This window comes from Malania oleifera, chromosome 8, assembly GCF_029873635.1.
Source record: "Malania oleifera isolate guangnan ecotype guangnan chromosome 8, ASM2987363v1, whole genome shotgun sequence".
Lineage (NCBI taxonomy): Eukaryota > Viridiplantae > Streptophyta > Magnoliopsida > Santalales > Ximeniaceae > Malania > Malania oleifera.
In genome coordinates this window covers 7,516,837-7,541,849 of record NC_080424.1, presented here as the reverse complement: position 1 = coordinate 7,541,849, position 25,013 = coordinate 7,516,837, and the positions used below count along the sequence as shown (strand labels likewise).

General features: G+C 35.7%; 1 protein-coding gene across 4 annotated transcripts in view; it reads right to left on the bottom strand.

The window, feature by feature from the left end:
• Positions 1–1,204: 1,204 nt before the first annotated feature.
• LOC131162482 (ubinuclein-1-like) overlaps positions 1,205–25,013 on the bottom strand; it is a 46,896-nt gene continuing 23,087 nt past the window's right edge. For 3 of the 4 annotated variants that reach the window (XM_058119014.1, XM_058119015.1, XM_058119013.1), the window contains exons 7-14: positions 14,622–14,721; positions 14,384–14,493; positions 8,417–8,503; positions 7,397–7,522; positions 6,995–7,132; positions 6,829–6,876; positions 5,302–5,403; positions 1,205–1,908 (exon numbers count right to left, since the gene is read on the bottom strand). In XM_058119014.1, the coding sequence (XP_057974997.1) occupies positions 1,447–1,908; positions 5,302–5,403; positions 6,829–6,876; positions 6,995–7,132; positions 7,397–7,522; positions 8,417–8,503; positions 14,384–14,493; positions 14,622–14,721 (1,173 nt within the window). In that variant the 3' untranslated portion in view covers positions 1,205–1,446. The remainder of the gene's footprint in view (positions 1,909–5,301; positions 5,404–6,828; positions 6,877–6,994; positions 7,133–7,396; positions 7,523–8,416; positions 8,504–14,383; positions 14,494–14,621; positions 14,722–25,013) is intronic. The other variant, XM_058119016.1, reaches the window with a different exon arrangement.

Here is a 25,013-nt window from a genome sequence, read left to right as displayed (position 1 = left end):
CATTGCATTAAGTTTGATAATGAACATTTTAACTCTACATGTTTATTATTACGAAGGAAATTTATTATTTAAAAGTGACTTCAAAATTTTAAATTATACTAAATGGTTGGTTCAATTCATTTAAGCATTGAATATTAGTCTAAATCTAATTAATCAATTTTAATTAATCATTTTAAATAATTCAATTTTTTGCCAAATGAAACTTTAATTTAATTAACTATTCAAGGGGTATGTGTTGGTTAATTGAACCATTACCTTACCCAGAAAAGTGCGGCTGAGCATGCAAGAAAGGAGAAAAAATTGACAACCATGCCCATTAAGGTGTTAAGCGTTTGAGATTTGTCATTATCTATCAACATCACCTACTTATAAGTGGCTAAAAACAATACAAATTGCTTCTAAAAAATACTGATCCTGCATTTGAGTGCTTGAACACCAAGCCTTTTGATTTGGATTTGCGTAAATTTAGACAAAAATATAATATAAAATTATCTTAAATTTCATCTAAATTCACAATAATTAAATTATCTTAAATTTCATCTAAATTCACAATAATTCAAATTCTACACTCCCAAACGATATTTTCTTGAGGAGACAGCCTCCCAACTTGAAAAGTCTATGGGAACCTTCAGAGTAACCTTCGACTCTTAATGAATAGGCATTTAACTGTAGACAAAAAAAACTATTTTCATAATAATTCTGTTAAAACAACACTACCCTGGCATAAATTTTTCCCCGTAAAATGTCACAAAAAAAAAAATTAAAAACTCCAACAGACTTGACTACAACTTCCATTACTTTCATGTTTGCCACTAATGGGATAAAATTTCTAATGGCCTGACAAGTGTGATGGTTTGTTTGAGAAAAGTAATAAAAAAAAAAATGGTAGTATTTTTAAAATTTGAGCTACCTACTCCGTAACTCCAGCCTGAATAATTATCCCATTATAAACCGAACAGCACTCGATTTCATTTACAGCTGAAACTTTACCTTGTCATCTACTCTTGATATGCAAAATATAGCTGCAGATCAACAGTAAGTATACGAAATTAGGGAATGCTTGTGCTACAATGCATGTCAGGTATTTTAACTAGCCATCCAACTAGGGGAATGGCCAAGACAGAAAGCCACCACTTAAGGTGAGCCACCAAGGAAAAGGAAAAGGAAAAGAAAATTGTAAGTCACAGTATATGAGCAGCGCACAGAAAGAAGAATTACAGCCTTTTGCTACTTTTACTCGAGATGAAAACTCTAAACCAGAATGCGTCGAATCAGTCGACAGCAATTACTTACAAAAATGCAAAATGATTGGTTGGCCAGAATGAATGAAGCTGCCAAAAAAAAAAAAGAAATAAAAAGACCAAAAAACAAGAGTAAAATAGAACAAAGATTTTGCATCGCACAAACATTCTCAAGGCAAAAGCTTCCTGATTGAGCAAACTCATGTCAGCTTAACTGTTCAGAACTTGCGGGAGCAACCGGTTGAAGATTCGTTTTATGGGAAGGAGCAGCAACTGGCTTATGGGGCTTGTGTCTATCCTCTCCATGTTGGGGAATCAACTTCTCTAACCGGGAATGACCTTCACCTGACTCCAATTCTGGCTTCCTCTTTACTTTTTTCTTCACCAACGCACCATCTGACACCCTCACATTATCCCCAGAGACACTCAAACTTCCCTTCATCTTCTCAGGTTTTGGCCTCTCCAAGCTAAGACCATTCATTAATGGACTGGGCACACGGACAGCTGCTGTTGAAATTGGCCTGTTAGGTGAAGCTATGCCATGACTACCAGAATCAGTAGACAATCTTTCTCGCACAAACTGTGGCTGAGCAATTGGGCAAGCTTCAGCTCGAACACTCTCTTCTATCCTAGGCATTAACTTCTTCCTCTTGATTTTTTCCACATCCTAAACAGAAAAAAGGAAGTTCAGGAAATAATTAATGTAAGCCGACAATGCCAGGGAAATGAACACATCAAGCCTGCCTTCTACAAAATAATTGAACAGTCTCCTCTCTCTCTCTCTCTCTCTCTCTCTCTATGTATGTATGTATGTGTGTGTGTGTGTGTGTGTAATACTTGTTACACCATATAAAAGTTTGCATTTTGGATGGACAATGGAGAATGCCATCTTGAAGCAAGTAAAAACTAACAAGCCATCTTTTACTCAACTGAAAAAAAAAAAAAAAAAAAATGTATATATAAGCCTTTCTATAATTGTGTACCTCTTGCAGATTTACAACTTCACACGGCTTATCGAAAAATAGGAAGTCTTTACAGTTAAATAAGCCTTTAATAAAAATAAAAAAAAGGGCAGCCTGGTGCACAAAACTCCCACGTATGCGGGGTCCGGGGAAGGGGTGGACCACAATTGATCAGTACGCAGCCTTACCTTGCATAAAGGGCAAAAATTAGAAGGCTTGTATACCTAATGAATCCTTTATTGAGATGTGGAAATGAGGGAGTTGCTAAGGGCTTGGTCATTGAACTGACAAAGCAGTTGAGGTAGGATAATCCATGGCGTATCAGGTGGTTTATTGCGTGAAGATATAACAGTCCATTTCCGACTAATTTAAGATGCAAATTTAAGGCGGTTCAGATCGAAAAATCCGTGGTGAATGGCTCATAATCCATCATTCCCATCCCTAATATAATTTTTTTTTACCATCCGATGAATAACTTATTTTGTAACATAATAACTGAAATTATTTTAAAGTTATAATTTAATAACTGTTAAACATTTAATGACTAATCAAAAAAATAATTTTTTATTTTTTATTTTTTTGAACATCAATTTAGAGGCTTTTGTTTTGATCACGAGAAAATTGAGTATTTAGGCTTGAGTTTGAATGTAAGCATGGGCAAACTCAGAGACACATACAATAATGCAATAGTTGGGAGTGTGGGACTACGCTTTAGCCAAGAGAGCTTATGCTAATTGAATTGATGCCTCATAATCAATGAATTTAAACATTAGTTGTTATCGGATAGGTAAATATCCATCGGATAAAATCTTAAATCCGCCAGCAAACTCATTTACAGGCGGATAAAAAAAGTTTAAACCATATTTGACTCATTTAATGTGCGGATCAGTTATGAGTCTGTTTAAGAGTGTCGAATTCGGTTCAAATTAATGGATTTTTATCCATTTTTCTAGGTCTCCTTGGTCATTTGAGGAAAATAGTTCTATTTTTCATTTTCAGTTTTTCAAATAATTACAAAAAATGCCATCTCATTTTCCAATTTTTCAACATTTGTATAGAAATCTGGAAAATAATCTTTAAACTTTTTTCCAACGTTCCTTTGTAAATGTTGGAAAACTAGAAATAAGGGGCATTCTTGTAATTATATGGAAACTGAAAATGACTGAACTGTTTTCCACAATTGAGCGGGCCCCAAGATACTCTCCCATCTTCACTAGGCAGAAATTGGAATTCTATTGTTTGTGTATTTCACAAAATCCTAAAAAATTTTCTTTTTTAAAGAAAAAAAACCTGGATATTTAGAGAGAAAACTCACCAGTGCCTCCTATACATAAAAGAATATTCAAAGTTGGATGAATTATCGTGAAATCAAAACCATGAGTCACATCACATTTCATGAGAGTGATATTATTATAAACAAAAATAAACACAACAAAAATGATGGTAATTGAATATATCAATTAAATCAACTTGAGATTATGGACAGGGTACGGCCATGGAGATTATTTACTTAGGTACTGAATAATGAGATTAATTGGGGGCCATGAGGGCGTGGCTGCGTGCATGCACACAGAGACATGCACGACCGTTATAGACAGAAAAAGCACCTGGTAAGATGCCTAGTTAGTTAGTTTGGAGAATTTAACAGGCATCAACTAGAAGTCCTATTCAAGTAGTATAAAGAAGTAAGTAGTGCAAGAACAATTTGACTAAGGATGAGCATACTAAACATATTCAAGACGAATGACTGTAATTTGTGATGATATGTGACACTAAAATACCCTTGATCGCGTGAATTCGCAGAAAGGGACTCGTGTAGCCAACTCCACCTAGTGGGACTTGAGGCTTGGCTGTGGTTGTTGTTGATTATGTGAGACTAAAATAAGGATCAAGTCTAAAGAAACTTTAGAGAGACTCTACAACTTGAAGTTTATAGGATGACAAGCCTAGAGCAAAGTATTATGGACTACAAATTTTGAAATGATAGGCAGGGATGGAGTATTTGACATTAATGCTCACAGGGGAGGGAAAAAATTTGATTTTCTTTTATTTTTTATTATTTAGTATTAATTATCTGCTGGAATGGACGTATTGAAGAGTGCATTGCAACTATAAAATGGAATGATTAAAACTGGGAAGTACTAAAAGGTCATGTGATCATAAAATAATTTATAATTTTGAAAAGAAAATCTAGTTAGATGGCTATAGCACCATCATGTTATACAATCAGAATGCTAGGCAATTAACAAAAAACATGCACATAAAGCTAACTATAGCTTATTCTATCCTGAAAAAGAAAAAAGGAATGCTAACAATAACTAAATGACAATATTTATAATACATGAAAAGATTAATAAGAAATGATTGCATGGATGAATAATAAAATATGGAAAGATAAAATAAAATAAAAAGTAAGAATTGATTGCTTATGTAAGAGATTGTGATAGGAAAACTAAATGAAAATGAGAAAACCAGCCAAACCAGTAAGACTAGTGCATTGAAGACCAATGTACAGAGTGCTAAGGAGTGACTTGATTGAGCTGGAGGAGTTCTAATGACAAAGGGAGACTTGGTTAAGGTAACAAAAATATTAACAGGAAAAGGTATCCCTAAATCAAGCAGAATGGAGAAAAGAGATCTCGAAATACTTGCAAATAGGGGTTCTTCATTGTTGTTGTTATCATTTAGAATGATGGTATATATAACACAATATCAATAACAATTGGGCATTATCTAAAAAAAATAAAAATAGGGATAACATTCTACAAATTGTACAGTTCTTTCCCCTCCCCATAACACCCCCCCCCCCAAAAAAAAAAATCCCTCCTAACCAGTTGCACATACACAAAAAAATGCCATTTTATTTTCTTCATACAACTAATCCCTGCAATGTCAACTTCAAACAAATCACAAGCAAGCCAGCCTACAACCTAATGCTCACCTTATTATGCATTTTGCTTAAAACATATACGATCAATAAAATAGCATATGTAAAAAGTGAAATCCTTAAACTATGGAACACCTCATCAACATCCAAAGGCAATTATGAATTGATTGTACTTGAGGAAAATAAGGGATTGGTGGCAAAACATTCATACCGGCTGTCGACCATACAGTGCCTTCTTCCGATCTTTAGCTCTACAAATCGCACGTTTAATGCTATGGTTGTCCATGAATCCTTTTGGCCACATTTCTGCAAGCTGAAGAACACAAACGGAAGAGACATTAAAAAAATGTTCGAAGCTTCATGGAGATCACAGATAAATATTCCAGTAGCTGCAAATCTGCAACAATTAACTATTTATAAACAAATCAAAACAACAGAAAATGAACAGAGACATTAATAAGAAGCAAAACAAACTTTATTATGAAGCACATCCTCTGTATATAACGGAGAGAAATTGACAAAACTCATCAAAGAAATAATTATAACAAAGAAATTAAAATGATAGTGCTGGACCATGGCTTTAAATAACGGCCGCGACCATTACGTAACGCAGTTATGTAACGGTTTTTTGGGTTACCGATACCGTTACACACTGCGAAATCGGTGGGAAGAAAAATCATGATTGTAGCGGCTGGTACGGACAGCGACCATTACATAAAGGCCGCTATGGCCGTTACGTAACCGCTATTGGACTGTTATGCCAAAAAAATTATTTTATTTTTTACTTTTTCTTCTCATTTTTTCCCTCCTTTTATAAATCATTCTCAATATATACCATGTGGGATGTGGCAAGAAGGCGAAAAGATTATAATGAGGAAGACAATGATACAAAAGTTACTATTTCTTTAAATACTCACAAGAGATGCATTAATTAACAATTTGAAAATACTAACTTGTTAGGAAAATATTTTATTTTGATAATATTAGTAATGTGATATTTATGTTCTATGTTTTTCAACTTCAACCTTCTTTCTTTTCTAATTATTTTATATTTGTATTATTCATATATCTTATGTATCTAACAGATTAATGGAACGAATAATGTATTTTGTTTTATTAATTAATTTAGCACACATAAGAAGTTATTATAGATAAGAACAATGAGAAGTATAAACATGCACACACACTTAAACTTTCTATTAATTGTGGTTTAAAACAAATGTAAACCTGTTGCCTAAGCCAAATAACTTAGTAGAACTAAAGGATTCAAAATACACTAAAACTCTTTTCAAGAAGAGCCAAAAGCTTAAAACATGCAAGTACGCCAATATGCACAAGGTTGTGTGTGCTTCAAAAAAATTCACGGCCATTACACCCGCTTCCCATTATGTAACATCTACTACTCCCACTTCCCGTTACACACATTACCGTTACGTCACGCTACCTGCTACCGCGATTTAAAACCATGTGTTTGACCAACCCTTAAAACTTGTATTAATTAAATAATACATGTTATATTGTATTTCTTCTGTTCTTCTACAGACAAACACAGATTCATCCAAATCTGTAAACAGCACTAGCACAGGGAAGGGCCATTTCCAAAGTTTTTTTGGGGCCACTCCTGTAGGTATTTAGTGCAGATTTTGAGCAAAAAAATGCAAAAATTGGACAAATGGCTGTGTCAATATCATTTTGTTTACATGACTAAAAATCAAACAGAACACGGGAAGCAAACTACCTCTGCATATAGCTTACGAACATGTGGAGCTGCATCTTCTTCAAGTCCCTAGAACCATGGAAAAGTATATCCCCAAAAGTTAGATAGCATAAATGGAAAAAAATATATACAATTACTCTAAAATATTTTTTAAAACAAAACAAAAGGCCTCAGATGCAAATTGTACATCAATATAAAGGTCATAGAGATCACAAATCTTGTCCTCCATTGCACTGTCCAAACTAATTTTCCTTTTTGGGACTCCTTTTTCTTCGGAACCAAATTCTTGAAAATCTTCTGATGATCCAGCTACTTGCTCAGTTGCCTGTAAAAGCATGTATATGCATTTGACATGAATTTAAGCCAAATTATTCAAGCTTTATCATTGAAAAGCTGCATAAACAAAACAAATGATCCAAGATCAAGCTGTAAATAGACAAAAAAAACCTATTTTTATATTTAAATTGCCACACCGGAAGTCAATAACAAACCATAACTATATATTTCCATTTAGAAAAGAAAAGGATGCAAGATCAGTATCATCCATTATAAAATAGAGGTGACCTTTGTCTCAGCCAAAAAATTATACCTTGGACTTCAGAGAGGGGAACTGTGTTTTAATCATCTCAACAACTTCCTTCTTGATCTGTTGAAATCTATCATCCTTCTCTTGTTTCGCTGATAGGCTTGTATTAATCATAATTTTCAAGTTTCTCTGTTGCAAAAACATGAATGATAAAAAAAATTTATATAAGTAAACTCACAGCAATCAGCAATAAGTCACATAAAAGCAAAGAAAGAAGGCTAAAGCACATCAAACACTATTTTAAAAAAAAAAAATGCATGCCAATTACTAGTGGCACTATTCATTCATCAAAGAAGTTAATAGTTATTACATAGAATTTGCAATAATCAATGCAACAAAAATTTTCAATTAATAGGATAAGTTAAGTCAATTACATCATGTTGAAATTTGAAAGTTGAAACTCAATTAATTGTCCTTCAAAAAAAAGAAAAGAATAAGGTATTCAGTCATGCAATACAAAAGTCAATTCATAATATATTTGTAGCTAAAACTTACAACTTTCAAATAAAAAAATAATCCTATATCAGTTCCCAATAACAAAAGCATACAGCCTAAAGCCACAATATACAAGATCCACTAGATGATTCATCTTCCCATTCAGCTCAATCCAGGCACTATCTTCTAAAGCTGGAGGGCCATTAAATTTTTCTTTCTTACCTCAATCCAAGTTTTCTAGGTCCCCCCTGCCCTCTTATTGTCTTAAACCTCAATCAATGCACAATAGACTGTTACCAAATGATTACCAAATTATTCATTAACAGCTGCAATATTATTGTTAAATCCTTTTACACCAGATTTTCCTATTTGATACAAAATAGCTGTTAAGGAAGTACTCCCAGCATCAAGTATTTGTCAAACTACTTGTTTCTCTCTCTATTATATTCACATGAAATAACAATTAAAGTCACTATCAAAGCTTTGCTCTAGATAAAAATATAGGTCAGGATTGACTTAAAAAATGAGAAATAAAGAAAAGCATCCATGTATGAAGTATATTTGAACCTTCACATCAAATGGAGGTACCTTTAATGTTCTGAGCTGAATCAAGTGACCAAGTATACTCATAAGACGATTAATCAACTCCTTCGATATTTTTCCATGGCTAGCCTGCTGTACATACGGGCGAGGTTAAATTCTATGACACCAAGAAAAATTCGAAAAAAAAAAGGGGGGGTGTTATTTCAATAAATAATCACCCTAAAGTTAAAAATCAAGAAGTTAGGAGCTTTTTGGTAAAATTTTAACTTCTCACTTTTAGTTTTCCTTGTAACACAATGAAGAAACAGGTGATGGCAATACACTGTTGTTTGTTTTCGGTTTCTAAGTTATTGTGGCAACGACTGAAAACCAGGTTTTTTTATTCAATTATTGTGGCTGCTGTAGTACCTTAATATCAAACATTTTTGTGGATTAAATCACAGCACGCACAATTTTTTAATGAAGAAAATTAAAATAAAATTGCCATGTGATCTAAAATAAAATTAAAATGAAAATTTTATCTTTTTTTAATTTTTTATTAAAAAACATGAAAAATCATGCAACAAACATTTTCACAATCTTTAAATCTTCATATATAGTTGTTAATGGTTATTTAGTCTTTTAGCATTATTATTATGTGTTAAGGAGTTTTGTTTGTAATAAGTGTGAGTTAGTAAGGGTATTGTGGTCATTCCAATTGTACTTACATATATTATAAATAGAGGGAGAGACCTACCATTGAGTTTAGGTCTTCCATTTTCATCCAATTACTCAACATGATATAAGAGCGTGACCCAAACTAAACCCTGTTCTCCACAGCCATCGCTGGAAAACACCATTCTCGCAGCTGTCCTTCCAAGTTTCACCTCCATCCCATAATATTTCACAAACCAACCATACACCCATAAACAGACCCGACCTCCGGATGACTCACCCCACAAAGCGCCATCTCTAGAGTACCCCCCACGCACCCCCATGTGCCATACAAAAGTCAGCAGGGCCGACCCAACGCGCTGGCACGTGAGTGAATTTCCTGCCACTTTTTTCTTTTTTTTTTTCCCTCTTCCATGCTCCGATTCCTTCTCTAGATTATATTATCAAGCTGTTAGGTCAGTTTTTTGCTAAAAAATTCAACCTTCTCCGACTATGCACTCGCGGAATTCCATTAATTCCTGTTCAAGGTTTATGAAGGCTTCTTTGTGAGTTTTTTGGAGCCATGGTGTCACGGGCTAAGCTTGTTCAGGGCATTATGCTTGCCTATGACCGCTTATCTCGTGTGTTTGGGATGGGTTTCCATCATGTAAATACTAGTGTAGGGTTATTTTCTAGTATTTATTTCATTGTAAGCCAAATAAGCCAGTATGACTCCTCGGTCACTTTGATGTTTCCTAGTGCTAGAGTGAGAATGGCCTAGAAAGCTCTTTAGGGGAGGGTGAGTGTTCATCAATCATTGTAAAACTCACTAGCAATTGTCAACGTGCTTAGCCTACTTGCCTCCCTCGCTAAGTACAACATGTCAACGGAGGATTTGTTAATGAATTACGTTTGCTTCAATATTTACTGCTTGGTTGCCACGGCTTTCATGAATTGATTATTATTTCTGCTGCTATCTGATTGAATGTTAATGAAAGTGTTCCGTGGATGAATGTTGGTAAGCAAAAGGCTGGCTAGTTAAGCAAGAGTGCTTTAGCTAGCGCCGCACGGCCCTTCACAACGGTGTGAAAAAGGCAGACCGTGACACATGGCAGCGTTCCTATGTTCAGTTGTGAGGCTGCGGCAGTGCTATATCCATCGGTGAGTTGTTCATGGCAGTGCGGCACCCAAGGAATGGTTGTTTGATGCTTCGTGAAGCTTTTTAACAATGGTTATTGAGTTTATTGGGTCTGAAACAGTGGAATTAGCTGTGTTTTTTTAATTCAATGTCCTAATTCCTTCCATATACCAAAATATCAAGCTGTTGGAAATGTGTTTTTCGCTCAAAGATCTAAACTTTGTTGCGACAACGCACTCGTGGTAATTCATTAGTTGTTGTTCGCTGTTAGTAACGGTCATTGGTGATCTTCTTGGAGCAGTGGCAGTGCTCATAAGTTTTTTTGTTGTTGGTGATTTGTTCATGGTAGTTTCAGTGGTTCACCTATCCAATTGTTCCAGTGCTGAATGTTGCTTTCTTGGGGCTGCATATGAGTTTCCTGCAGCTATAGCAGCCTTGTACTGATTTATCTGAGACTTGTTCATGGTGGGTCACCTTGTTCGTCGTTGTTCTAATTGTTCCAGCAATTAATCTTATGATCATTGGTCTGAGTTTGTGAATGTTGGGATTGCGTTTGCAAATCTCAAAAGTATGATTCCTTTGTTAGTCACTTGTTTGAGTGAACCATGTACTGTGACCATATCAGATGAGGAGTATTCAAGGTTTCTACAATATCAATTGTCTCAACAAGCATCTTATAACATTACTTCATTTGCCCAAAAAGGTAATCCTACAATCTGCATGTCACCTGGTATCCTTCCTTAGTCCTTGGATTATTGATTCTGCTGCCACTGACCATATTACAAGTGCAATCAACTTCTTTACTGATCTCTAATATCCTAAAAATAACCCTCAACTTACCCTGGTTGATGGGTCCATTATTGCTCTTAAGGGGATAAGAACAGTAAATCCTACTCCTTTTACCTCTCTTTCTTCTGCATTATACATTCCTAAATCTCCTTTCAATCTTATGACAGTTAGTAAGCTTACAAAGTCACTAAATTGTCCTATCACATTCCTTCCTGATTCTGTGGTTATTCAGGATCTAAAGACGAGAAAGACAATTAGAACAAGACATGAGGCTTGTGGACTTTACTCCTTTGAGTTGCATTCTCCACCCATTCCCTTGCACAAACGCAGCTACACCACTTCAAATCCATTGTCGCCTTGGTCATCTGTCCTTGGACTAGTTAAAACAGCTAGTTCCTACATTGAGTTCTATGTCCAATCTTTAGTGTGAGTCTTGTCAATTGGGCAAACATCATCGTGTTCCCTTTGCTCCCCGGATCGACAACAAGTGGTTAGTCCTTTCATGCTCGTCCATTTTGATATTTGGGGTCCTAGTCATGTCACATCAAAGTTAGGGTTTCAGTACTTCGTTACATTACTCTAGGATGACTTGGTTATATTTAATGAAAGATCGTTCGGAGTTGTTTGATATCCTTGGTGCTCTCTGTTCCCAAAGACTCAATTTGATATGCCAGTCAGGATACCTCGTCGTGATAATGCTAAGGAGTACTTCAGCATCCGATTCAGTTGTGTATCCTGTCCATCAGTTATCTCCAGGAATGGATAAGTTAGATCCTCGTGCTATAAAATGTATTTTTCTGGGCTATTCCTATACTCAAAAGGGATATTGATGTTATAGTCCTACTTTACATCGATTCTTTGTCTCTACTGATGTCACCTTTTTTGAGTCTACAGCATACTACTCAGATTCCTTGGATTTTGTAGACCTTGATGAGTCCTTTCCTCTACCTTGCCTTCCAAAACCAAACCTATTATATGTGCCCAATCCTCCTACATCTTCATCCAGTTTGGGTCCTTCTTGTAGCTTGAATCATCCCAATTCGCAGGTATACACATGGGGACTCAAAGGAGAAGTGTCTCCTCCAGCTTCTACTACTATGCCTCTAGTTCCCTTGTCAGATGATCTTATTTTTCATGATGTTGATCCTCCAATAGCTGTTCAAAAAGGTAAACACACTTGTACCCAACATCCAATCTCTAATTTTGTTTGTTATGATTTCTTGTCACCCTCTTACTACTGTTTTGTTAGTACTTTGTATTGTGTTACTCTTCCAAGATCTATTTTTCTAAATCCCTATCCCATTCAGGGTGGAGAACGGCAATGGTTGAAGAGATGCGTGCACAACATAATAATGATACTTGGGATTTGGTACCTCTTCCTCTTGATAAGTCTATGGTTGGTTGTCGCTGGATGTACAATGTGAAAGTCAATCCTGATCGTTCTAGGGCTTGTTTGAAGACCTGCCTTGTTGCCAAGACCCATACTCAGGTGTATGGTTTGAATTATTCAAACACATTCTTCCTAGTCGCTAAATTTGCCTCAATATGTTTGTTCATTTCTTTAGCCACCACTTGTTATTGGCCTCTACATCAGTTAGATATAAAGAATGTTTTCCTACATGGTAATCTTCATGAGGAGGTACATATGGAGCAACCCCCCGAGTTTGTTGCTCAGGGAGAGTCAGGCTTAGTATGTCAGCTTAAGAAATCATTGTATGGATTAAAACAATCTCCAAGAGCATGGTTTAGCAGTTTTAGTGTTGTAGTACTTGAGTTTAGCCTTCATCGGCGTGCAACAAATCACTTTGTATTTTATCGTCATACTCCATCAAGCACTATTTTGCTTATTCTATATGTCGATGACATTGTGATCACTGGTGATGATGATTGGCATCTAGGTCCTAAAGCTTTTTCTACAAAGTAAGTTTCAGACCACAGACTCGGGACCATTGAAGTACTTCTTGAGTATAGAAGTATCGAGACCTCGTACGTAAACTGTCTTGTCACAAAGGAAGTATGTTCTTGATCTTTTAGATGAGACGGGATTGTTGGGATCCAAACCAGTTGATACACCCATGGATCCCAATAGTAAGTTAATGTCAGATATGGGTGAATTAACCCAGGTCAGTACCGAAAACTTGTTGGAAAGTTGAATTATCTCACAAGTCACTCGACTAGATATATCCTTCGCAACAAATGTTGCGAGTCTGTTTCTCGATTCCCTGAGAACAAGTCACTGGGATGCAGCAATTTGCATTTTGAGATATCTCAAAGGTGCTTCAGGGAAAGATCTCTCATATCAAGATCAGGGTCACACTCATATTCAAGGATATATAGATGCAGATTGGGCCGGATCACCTTTCAATCGAAGATACACAACCGAGTATTATATTTTTTCCGGTGGTAATTTGGGGTCTTGGAAAAGTAAGAAACAAACTGTGATTGCCAAGTTGAGGGTTGAGTCAAAGTATAGGGCTATGCCGCACACTACATGTGAACTTGTTTGACTAAAGAACATGTTGAAAGAGCTAGGTTTTCCACATTCTCAGCCTATGGAGTTGTTGTGTGATAATCGAGTTGCCATTCATGTTATCTCTAACCTTTTCTTCCACGCGTGGACAAAGCACATTGAAGTTGATTGCTCCATATATACCTCCTCATTAAGATCACTCATGTGAAGTCTGAGTTTCAGCTTGCTGAATTGTTCACTAAAGCCTGGGGAGGTGCTCATTAGAAATTCATTTGTAACAAGCTAGGAGCATATGATATATATGCTCTAGCATGAGGGGGAGTATTAATGGTTATTTAGTCTTTTAGCATTAGTATTATGTGTTAAGAGTTTTGTTAGTAATAACTAATAAGTGTGAGTTAGTAAGGGCATTGTGGTCATTCCAATTGTACTAATATTATAAATAGAGGGAGAGACCTATCATTTAGTTTAGGTCTACCATTTTACCCAATTACTCAACAATAGTAAAGATCAGTCTTGGAAAATCAAAATTCCTATTTTAAAATATAAATATTAAATTTAATATTTAAGTAATTCAAAATTTTATCATCACATTTCTTAATTTAAACTCTTGCATTTTTCATTTTCTAATAATATTTTAATTGATTCAAGATTTAAACTCAATTCTAATGATTGATCTATAAACAATAAAGGTTTAACACTGCTAAATTGCTTAGTACTTGATCATGAAAATATACATTGTGACTGAAGGATGTTATGATAATAAATCATTATTACTTAGTCCAAGGCCAAAGTAGACATACCTTCAATCAGCTTTTTAATTTGTTTTAGTGGGAATATAACCAAACATGTTATCAGTTTTCAGCTTTTAGTTTCTATTTCTGATTTTTAGTTTTCAATTCCCATTTCATTCATATATTTCCACAGTGATACTAAACACAGCACCCCAAACAATAATAATCACCAAAGCTTTTGACAATACCGCTAATCTAGCAACTTTAGCAAGCTTCTGCTTTACTTCTCGGGGCAATCTCCTCTTCACAGCCTGGGATGAAGTATCAGCATCCTGAACTTCCATAGATGGTGGTCGTGCTGCAATATTCATGCAAAGTAATGATTGATTAATTCAAAAGGAGCTTCCCTGAATTTTGAATTTATGATTAACAAATAACCTAGATGTCCCATTTTAATGATGTCATAATATTTGATGCTGAACTTACATTCTGCAACCATCTTCTCCAGCTCTCTTATGGCCTTTTCAAGCATTGTGCTTTTTGGCCTAACACTAGAACCTTCCTTTCTGTGCATGTGCGGTGTTTTCTGAATTACATCAGAGAAAGAATAAATATCAGTGACAAAAATATCAAATACTACATACTGTTTAGCACAAAGCTGAGGAGCATACAAATAAACTAGAATATCAAGGCTGATGAGAAATCATAATTTAAAACTGAAAAAATTAAAAGAAAAATTATCAAGGAACTATAAATGCATATTTTTGTATAGAAAAATAAGAAAGTCACAGTAAAACTTCACAGTTCACCAGCACAGCTGCATGGAGAGTGCCTTTATGCCTGAAATCAGTGTGGATCAGGGCAAGCAAAGGTAAGAAGACACATCATGATCAACTCATTGGGATATGTAAGAAAAGTTGTGCCAAGTCATTTAGGCACTTCTGAGACATCAGCAACTTAATCAACCAGGTCTGCCTATCTTTGGCTGGTCAGGACAAAAAAAAAAATTAATTCAACTCCTGGAATGTCCATCCGTTCTTTCTTTTTCTTCTTTTTGGATAGCAAAAATAAAATTGATTCGGGTAAGACATAATAAAGGAAAGAAGTACAATCTAATGAAGGATTGGAAGTCCTCAAAGCTAAAAACAGAAAAGAAATAAAAAAAGAAATAGAACAAAAAAAATTAAAACAGCTAATTCAAGAGGCCTTTTTAAACTCTTTCATAATAATTAAGAGAGTGAGCCTCTTACATTATCCAACTCTCTTTAACCTTTTTGTAACTTTGTATTACAATAATCCAAATGAATTTTTCCCTCGGGCTGCAAACAGCCAAAACCCAACTGCTCCATGATTTATCAAGCTTCAATATCATTTTCATTATCCTTCTACACTGGAGAAACAAGAGTAGGCAAGATAGCATCCCCTTTTTGGCCAACTTCTTCAGAAGTGCTTCTTTACTAACACCTTCCTCTAAATAACAAATCCTTCCAAACCTTCAGTGATTGTCTCCAACGCATGGGAAACATTACCCATAAAGCCCAAAGAGTCCAAATCACAGACATACCATCCGGAAACTCATACAACAATAAATCACTATCACACTCAAACTCACTATTATACTCAATCTCCTCCTATTCATCGCCCCATTTCCTTTCCCCCATAAAAAGTCCTCCCTTACAACCTTTCACCTCAGAACTGGAATGGAATCACTGTTTTGTTTAATTCAGCCTGTTCACAAGTGAGAGATGACCATCTTTATTTCTCTAAATAATCTTTTCCATTCACATCTTTGGGTGACGGATTTTATTTTCAAAGACTTCATGCATTTCAAGACCCAACGTCATCACCCTTAGTCGAGTGTCAGGTTTGCCAGAGCCAGACACAGAAGTTGAAGACTTAACACAAAATAATTGCAATTCAACTTAACTAAAACTAGTACACAAGGTCTTCTATACATAGTAGTCAAAGGTGCACCTGAGGTGAGCCTAGGCTTGATGCGCACTGAGGCAATGAGGCTTGCGCTCATAGGGACCGAGGCGAGGCAACCTTTAAAAGGTGCAGTGAGGCGCAAGGTGCTGTGAGGTAAGCCTCACATATGTATACCTTACACACTGTTTTTTCTCCCTTTCTCTTTTAATCTCAGCCATCTGATTTGTGGGTGTGATTTAATATCTATATATATATATATATAAAAGAGAGATAGAGGATGAAAAGCACAATATAAAAACTTGTTTTATCTTGCATCTAATATCTTCCAACTCTCAGCAAGACAGAATTATCTCAAAAAAGAGAAAATAATCTCAGCATCTAGTGATACAGGCAGAGCTTTATTAAAGGGAAACCCTAGATTCTCAAAGCCAACTCTCAAGCTTTAATTGATGGTCAACTTGCAGTCTTTTCTTCATCTTCTTCATCTTGATTGACCAGATCTCTCTTCTTGTTTCTTCATTCTTCAAGATTGAACAAAATCAGTGATTCAGCTGCTCTGTTCTATCAGTTAAGAGCTGCTGTGACCTCTTTTCCTTTCTTCTTTATTTTTTTTCTTTTTTTATGGAATTTCTGCTACCTTTTCCTCATTTGCCTTCTCAGCTGCACTCAGATTTCTTATCATTCTTTATCCTCTGGCCTGCTGTGCAGCTCTCAGTCAGCAACCCCTCTTTTGTTTTTTTTTTCCCCTTCAGCTGTCTTTTCTTTTTCTTTTTTTTTAATTTCTGCTCCTTTTTCCTGAAATTTCAGCTCCTCAGTCTTCTTCTTTTTTTTTCCCTTCTTTTTTGTTCTGAACTGCTCTGTTGTTCTAAGCCCCCTTTTCAATATTCCTTTTTTGCCCTTTCTTTTTTTTTCCCCCCTGTTTCATTAAGAACTGAGCTATTTTCTCTAGAAGCTATTCTTTTTCTTGGCAATTCTGCTACCGTTATCTGAAATTTCTGGCATCTCAGTCATAGCTGATCTGCTGCTTTCACTGATCTGCTTCTATTTTGTGGAACTAATGTCATGAACATAGTATACTGATCAAAATTTGTGTTTCAGTATTCACTTGTGTTCTTGTATCTAATATTTTGGTACTTTAAATTCATATATTAGTGCTAATGAGTTTACAATCTAGAATTGATTATATAGGGCATTTTACAAACAATTTAAATGTTCGCCTCACCACAGGCCTTCTCCTCGCACCTTGTGCCTAGGCTCCAGATACTCTTTGCGCCTTTGTGCGCCTTGCACCTTTGACTACTATGCTTTTATAGGCATCCAATCATTGGGAAATTGCTCTTAGAAACCTAAATATAAAATATTACTTTCTTAAATAGGAATATCCTGACATCCAAAACATATGATCCCCAAAAAAGTACCCTAAATAAAAAATAATAAACAAAGTAATTTCCCATGTTAACTACATCATTCTCCCCCAGCTGATAAAAATTAATTCAACCTTGCGCTAGAGCAGACATATACACACTAGCTAATTTTACCCTCTTCATCTCCATCCCTGCAGGCTGGAATACCCAAGCACATTCACTATGATCATCAGTAAGCTCTCTCATCTTAGGCTCAACTTCCGGATTTTAACCACTCTCCGTTACAGCCAAATGAGTCTTTGTAGGGCAATTGTGATGAGTGTGTTCCTTTTGCCCGCAATAGCAGTCAACTAGAAAGCATTCAATGTCCTGTGGAACAGGGATTTTCTCACAAGTATGCTACCCATATTTGCGCTTTTTTCTCAGCAGTCCTAGTAAAGGCTGCAGCTTGATCAGCTAAGTCGAAGTATCGAAGCTTAATGTGCAATCCATGACGAAGTCCCTCCATGTAACAAATAATATATTGTTGGTTACGTGTTCATCTTCATCAAAAAAACATTAAGCAACCAGCTTGTTAAACTAAAGTGTGTATGTTTCAACATTTCTATCATGGTTGAGCCAATGCACATACCCTGAAATAGATCTTTAGTCATAATTGTTCAGAATGAATTTTCCTCCCATCAAATGTTTCATAAGATTCCACTCACAGATTGTAGCCTGCTTCCAAAAATTAGAGCTCATGGAAGAGACTCTGCAGCCAAACACATGCGAGGCCCTAGAGACAACTAATTGTCATACTAACCTTTTCATGTGGTTGGACACCTTGATAGTTAAAAGATATTTTCAGTTACACCACTGGTTAAAAGATATTTTCGGTCTGTTTGAACCAATCAAACATCATCTCTGCATCTCTCTCTCTTGTGAACTCAAACAAAGTGACTCTAATTCCAAAATCTGTCATGTTAGAAGCTTGTTCCATAGTAGGTATTTCTTGTGGGTTTGAATAACATTTGGGGCTGTTGAAGGAACATCAGTGTCCACAAATTCCTTCCATTTTTTATCTGAATCAAAAACATTTAGGAGTGTGGAAACCAACAACCTAAGAATTGAAGGAAGCTACCTGAGAGGAGACCCAAAGTTCTGTTGCTGCTTACTATGAACACCACAGAGCTGCTGCTGAAGGGGCCAAGCTGAACATCACCCATACCAGTATTATAAACCCCCAAGCATCCAATCTTAGAGCTTAGACTTTTGCTCACTTTTGAAGCGGCACTTGGTTTGGGCTCATTTACTCAAAAATACAGGTTCAATTTGATAGTGGGCCTGTCTAACAGAAACAGTGTGCAAGCCTTCAGACTTAACTGGAATTTAGATCAAAGAGTTCTTGCAATCCCTCGTTGCTTAAATATTCTTCAACTGATTTCATTAGCATCAAATTTCCTATGGCAAAGGATACTTACGGTAGTATTTTTCAAGCAATTGTCATTTCCTTTTAGTTTTCAGTCACTGGTGAGATCTTCTTTTCTCTTTTTATTCCTTTCTTATTAGTATTATTAATAAATTTTTCCAATAGTTGGTTACTAGTGGAGATTTTTTGTTTTCGATTTGTAGGCTTAGTATATGCAATTTTGTGTTTTTTGTGTTTTTCATTTGCAGGTTTTGGAATATACAAAATTTTTCAAAAAAAATGTACTATTGCACAGTTCTTTTTAATTGTCGTACAACTGGATTCACACCCAAAATTGTATGCTTAAGTTTTTTTAAAAATTATATGTTTTTAATGCATTGTATTGTGTGCGGTTTCTACTAGTTGTGGCATGTGATTTAGAAAATTGTTTATGTGAATATATATATATATATATATATATATATGCAATCATATACTTCGCTTGTGTAACACAAATTTTTTACATACACAGCCGGTACCAAGCCCGAATAAAAGAGCAAGGTTGTGTTAGGTAGCCGACAACCAGCATAAAACTTTGTCAAATCTTATTATCATGAATTCTTACAAATTAAACTTAGGTCAAGGGAATAGACCGAATCAATATAAAAGAGTAAGGGTTAATAAGTTAGCACAAGAAAATAAGATTAGATTTGCAATTTGAAATATAGGGACTCTTACGGGAAAAGTTATGGAAATAGTGGAAATAATGTGTAGAAGGAAAATTAAAAATTAACTTAATCTGTCTTTAAGAGACGAAATGGGTAGGAGTGAAAGCTAGAGAAATTGAAAAATCAGGATTTAAACTGTGGTACACCGGTAAAGAGATATAAAAACAGGGTGGGTATTATTGTAGAGAAAGACCTAAAAGATAATGTAGTAGATGTTAAAAGAATAGGGGACAGGATCATTAAAATCAGGACAGCTTGAGGCCTAGAGATAGTGAACATCATTAGTGCATATGCTCCCCAAATAAGCTTAGCAGAAAATCTTACAAGACAATTTTAGGAAGATATAGATAGTATTGTACATGAGATACCAATGTCTGAAAGATATTCATAGGAGCTGATTTGAATGGTCACATTGGAAAGGATAATATAGGATATGAGAGAATACATAGAGGTTATGGATATGGAGATAAAAAATGAGGCCAGTAATACAATCTTAGATTTTGTCATGTCTTTCGATTTGGTTATATTGAATACTTGCTTTATAAAAACAAAAGAACACTTAATAACCTTCAAAAGTAGGTATAATAAAAGTCAAATAGATTTCTCCTTAACTAAGAACGAAAATCATATATCTTGTAAGGATTGTAAAGTTATTCGAGGTGAAACTTTGACTACTCAGCATAGATAGAGAAAAAGACACAAAAGAGAGGTGGCGGAGATACTTTATAAGTTGTTTAATGAAAACCAAAATGAAATATTGAACTTGGAAGTGACAAATGAGGAGAATGCTAAAACTAGGAGATTTATTTGCAAAATTAGAATCCTTGAAGTTAAGATGGCATTAAGAAAGATGAAAAGTGAAAAATATATAGCACTATATAAAATACCAATTGAAGTTTGGAAATGTTTAGGGGATAAAGGAATTATTGGTTAACAAATCTATTCAACACTATTATAAAAACCAAGAAAATGCCAGAAGAATAAAGGAAAAGTACGTTAGTAACTTCGTACAAAAACAAAGGCGATGTTCAAAACTAATAACTATCGTGGTATTAGGATTATGAGTCATACGATGAAATTATGGGAAAGGGTAATTAAACATAGAATAAGATTAGAAACGAAGATTTCGGAAAATGAATTTGGTTTTACGCCTGACAGATCAACAACATAAGCTATTTATCTTTTAAGAAATTTAATAGAAAAGTCTAGGTAAAAAAAGAGGGATTTTCATATGGTTTTTATTGACCTAGAGAAAGCTTATGATAGAGTACCTGGGGAAGTTCTTTGGTGGGTCTTAGAAAGGAAGGGAGCGTGCAGTAGATATATAGAGATCATTAAGGATATGTACGATAGAGTAGTGACTAGCGTTAGGATTGTAGGAGAAGAATTTAGAGATTTTCCAATCACATTAGGTGTACATCAAGGTTCTACTTTGAGTCATTATCTTTTCACTTTAGTAATTGATGAACTAACTAAAAATATCCAAAATGAGATTTAGTGTATGCTGTTTGTAGATGATATCGTGTTGATTGATAATAGTAGGAGTGGAGTAAAATCTAAGCTAGAACTTTGAAGAGCCACGTTAGAGTCTAAAGGATTTAGGATAAGTAGGAATAAAATAGACTATATGAAATGTAATTTCAATAATGTGAGCAGAAATAGAGAGAAGATTAAACTTGATAATCAAGAGATTAATAGCACTGATAGATTTAGATATCTTGGATCTATTATGCAAGCAGAAGGGGAAATTGAAGAAGATGTACAAAGAATTAAAACAGGTTGGGTAACATGGAGGAGTGTGTCAGGTGTGTTGTGTGATCGTAGAATACCCTTAAAATTAAAAGCAAAGTTTTATAAGACGACTATAAGGCAACTATGCTTTATGGTTCAGAATCTTGGGCAACTAAGAAACAACATGTACAAAAAATAAAAGTTGTTGAAATGCGAATGTTAAGGTGTGGATGAGTGGTTTAACATTAAAAAGTAAAGTAAGAAATGAGCACATATGTAATGATTTAAGCATAACACTAATTGAAAACAAGATAAGGGAGGGATGGCTTAGATGGTTTGGGCATTTGAAACGCAGACCTAGTCAAACACCAATGACGAGTGAGTTAGTTATTGTTTCTAGCATGAAAAGGGGCAGGGGTAGGTCTAAAATAACTTAGAATGACGTAGTTAGAAACAATTTAACAGCCCTTAATCAAATAGAGGAAAACGCTTTTGATTGAGTGAATTGGCAAAAAAGAATTCAAGTAGCCAACCCCACCTAGTGGGTCTTAAGGCTTGTTGTTGCTGTTGTTGTAGACGTATCAATTCACAGTTGAATTTTGACATAAGCTTTTCTTCCAACACACCACTGAATTTAGTGTTTTCCTCATGCAATGTCCAACTTTCTAGATCCACACTACATGGATCACCAATTGTTTAAGACATATTTCATTCTCCAAATCAGAAGCACCAAAACATTGTCCATGGTCGAGGAGTGCCTCAAGGCAAAGCATTAAGAATTTAAAAGAAGTGTTTAACTAAAGTTATCTGCTTATGGTAATATCAGTATTGATTCTAAATTTTGTATGCTTGTACTGAGTAGTACTCACTTTTTATAAGTAAACAACTGTATTAATAAAATCTCCAAGGGCAATACACCCACTTACAAGGGAGTTACATCAATTTGAGCCCAAAAACATATCCTCTATAAACTGAAACAAGGAATCAAAGCTGTCAACCTCTGACAAAAAGTACCCTCATCCAAAAATGTAAGACAGAGATCCACTTACTATTTATTCTCTCCGAAGAAGACTCGACCCCCTTGAAAGCACTAAAATTTCTTTCCCTCCAAGCCACTCAAAAAAGGGCTAGTGGAAATGCATCCCAGACTTCTCCATCTCTTTTCATGCATTTTGAGACCCTCCATGCATCTATCTCCTGGATAGCCTTCTCCGCCACAAACCACAAGATTACCAAAGTCACATCGATCAAGATCCATAAATACTTCACCCATTTGCAATGCCAAGTAAAAGGTTAAACTTACTCTTCTGTCTCTTTGTGCAACAGGCATCTGTTAACTTCACACCACTTTTCATCAGGTTATCAACAGTCAGTATTCTGCCCCAAGCAGCCTCTCAAGAGAAAAAAGAAACATTTAAAGGCACCGTACTTTTCCAAATTGCTTATCAGGGGAAGTTTATCAGCTTCAGCCTCCCCTCCATGAATTAGAATGCTGGAATAATACGATCTTACAATGAATTCTCCTTATGTTGACAAAATCCATCCAACTCTGTCCTCCCCTTCCTCTCATCCACAGCTTTGTAGAATTTTAGAAGATTCAAGAGGCTGAGTCACTCCTCCCGTTCAACATATTCCAGCTTACTTCTAAGTCTCCAGTCCCAACTAAGTTCTTCCCTTTCCATACACAACCAAGTACTGACTCTGTCACTGATATTAGCAGCCAGCTGATTGAACCCTAGAACTCGGTCCTTCAAAGCAGTTTGTCCACGTCACACATCTAGCCATAAATAAACCGTCCCTCAATCCCCTACTTCAAATGCAAATCTTGAGAAGTACTCCATTCAACCCCTCCTAACATTATCCCGTGCCAATAGATCCACAAACATTTTACTAACAAAGCCTTATTCATAGTTCAAATATTCAACACACACAGCCCCTCCTCTCATATGGGACTGTGGGAGCTATAGCATACCCTCTCTAACCAGATTATGACCACTTAACCCTTCCTAACATTATCCCATGCTTATAGATCCACAACCATTTTACTAGCAAAGCCTTATTCATAGTTCAAATATCCAACACACACAACAACCCCTCCTTTCTCATATGGGACTATGGGAGTTGTAGTATACCCTGTCTAATCAGATTATGTTTAGGAGAATTTTCTAGTTTTCTTTCCATTGAAGCTTGGATAGGAAAACCAACACAAAAAAGCTAGTTATAGTGCTTTTCAACATCATCAGCCACCCCTCTCCATTGACAAAAGGGCCCCTTTCCAGCCAATCGATTTGGTGGTGTGCTACATTTGTTAAATTATAATGTCTATTGTACTTGAAACACTTCCTTCATTGTCGCAAAAACTCAGTTCACCAAAGCCCATAGCAATCATATATAAGGCATTCTGAGAAATGTCTAACAAAGAACAGAAAGATTTCTGAACATAATGACCAAGGAAGTCAGTCACAGAACAACCCAGATCGGACCCAAATCCTTCAATTTGAGTGCCTTTTGTTAGTTTTTGTGCATTTGGAGAGACTTTATGGTCGGAAGACATTTGGGAATTGTTGGTATTTGGTGGTGCTGCTTCAGTCGACTACAAGCAGTAATTTCTTGTAGTTAGGGTGCAACTTTAGCAGAACAGATAATTCCATATTCGTACCAGGGGTAGGAGGGCTTCCAATGGAGAGATTTTCTGGTGGTATTGAAGTCAATTGCTGATCCAGTGAACGGAAGAATTCACATGCATATGTTTGGTGTTTTGTCAGAAGAGAAAAAGAAATCTCAATGGAATGAGGTGGTTGAAGGTGTTGCTATAAGCAACTAGTAACAAAAAATGGGGACTTTTGCATTTATTGCAGTAATTCAGTTGCTTCTACTTCTTAGGTGGCAGCCCTCACTTGAGGAATTCAACACACTCATTTAGAGGGTTCAAGCGTAATTAGGGGCCAACAATCTTTCGAAGGCCAGCAACCTTCCAAGGCTGTCTGATTTGGTTATTTTTCTGCTTTGGCAAACATTTCTAAGCCGCAATCTGGAGCAGGAAGCAATCAAGCTGCACACGGTGTTAAGATTTGATTAAAATGAATGACCACTTGAAGATAGGTCTCTCCCTCTATTTATAATTCACATTAAATACGCTATAAAGACAATAATGCCCTTAATAACTCTCACTAATTAACATACTAACACACATAATAATAATAATAATAATAATAATAATAATAACAATAATAATAATAATACTAAAAGACATAAATAACCTACAACACTCGCCCTCAAGTTGGAGCATAAATACCACATCCTCCTAGCTTGTTACCAATATTTTTAAAACAAGCACCCCCCAACACTTTGGTAAACAAATCAGCAAGCTGCATATCCGACTTCACATAAGCGGTAGTAATGAGCTTCTACACAAGTTTCTCCCAAAGTGCGAATCGAATTCAATGTGCTTCGTCCGCTCATGAAAGACCGGATTGGAGGCAATATGAAGAGCAGCTTGATTGTCACACATCAACTTCACAGGTTGAGAATGAGAAATACCCAGTTCTTCAAACATTTCTTCAACTAGACAAGTTTACAAGCAGTGTGAGCCATAGCTCTGTATTCTAATTCAGCACTTGACCTAACCACCACAGTTTGTATCTTACTCTTCCAAGAAACCAAATTACCACCAACCAAGATATAGTACCAGATTATGGATCTCCGATCGAAAGGCGACCCAACCCAATATGATCTGTAT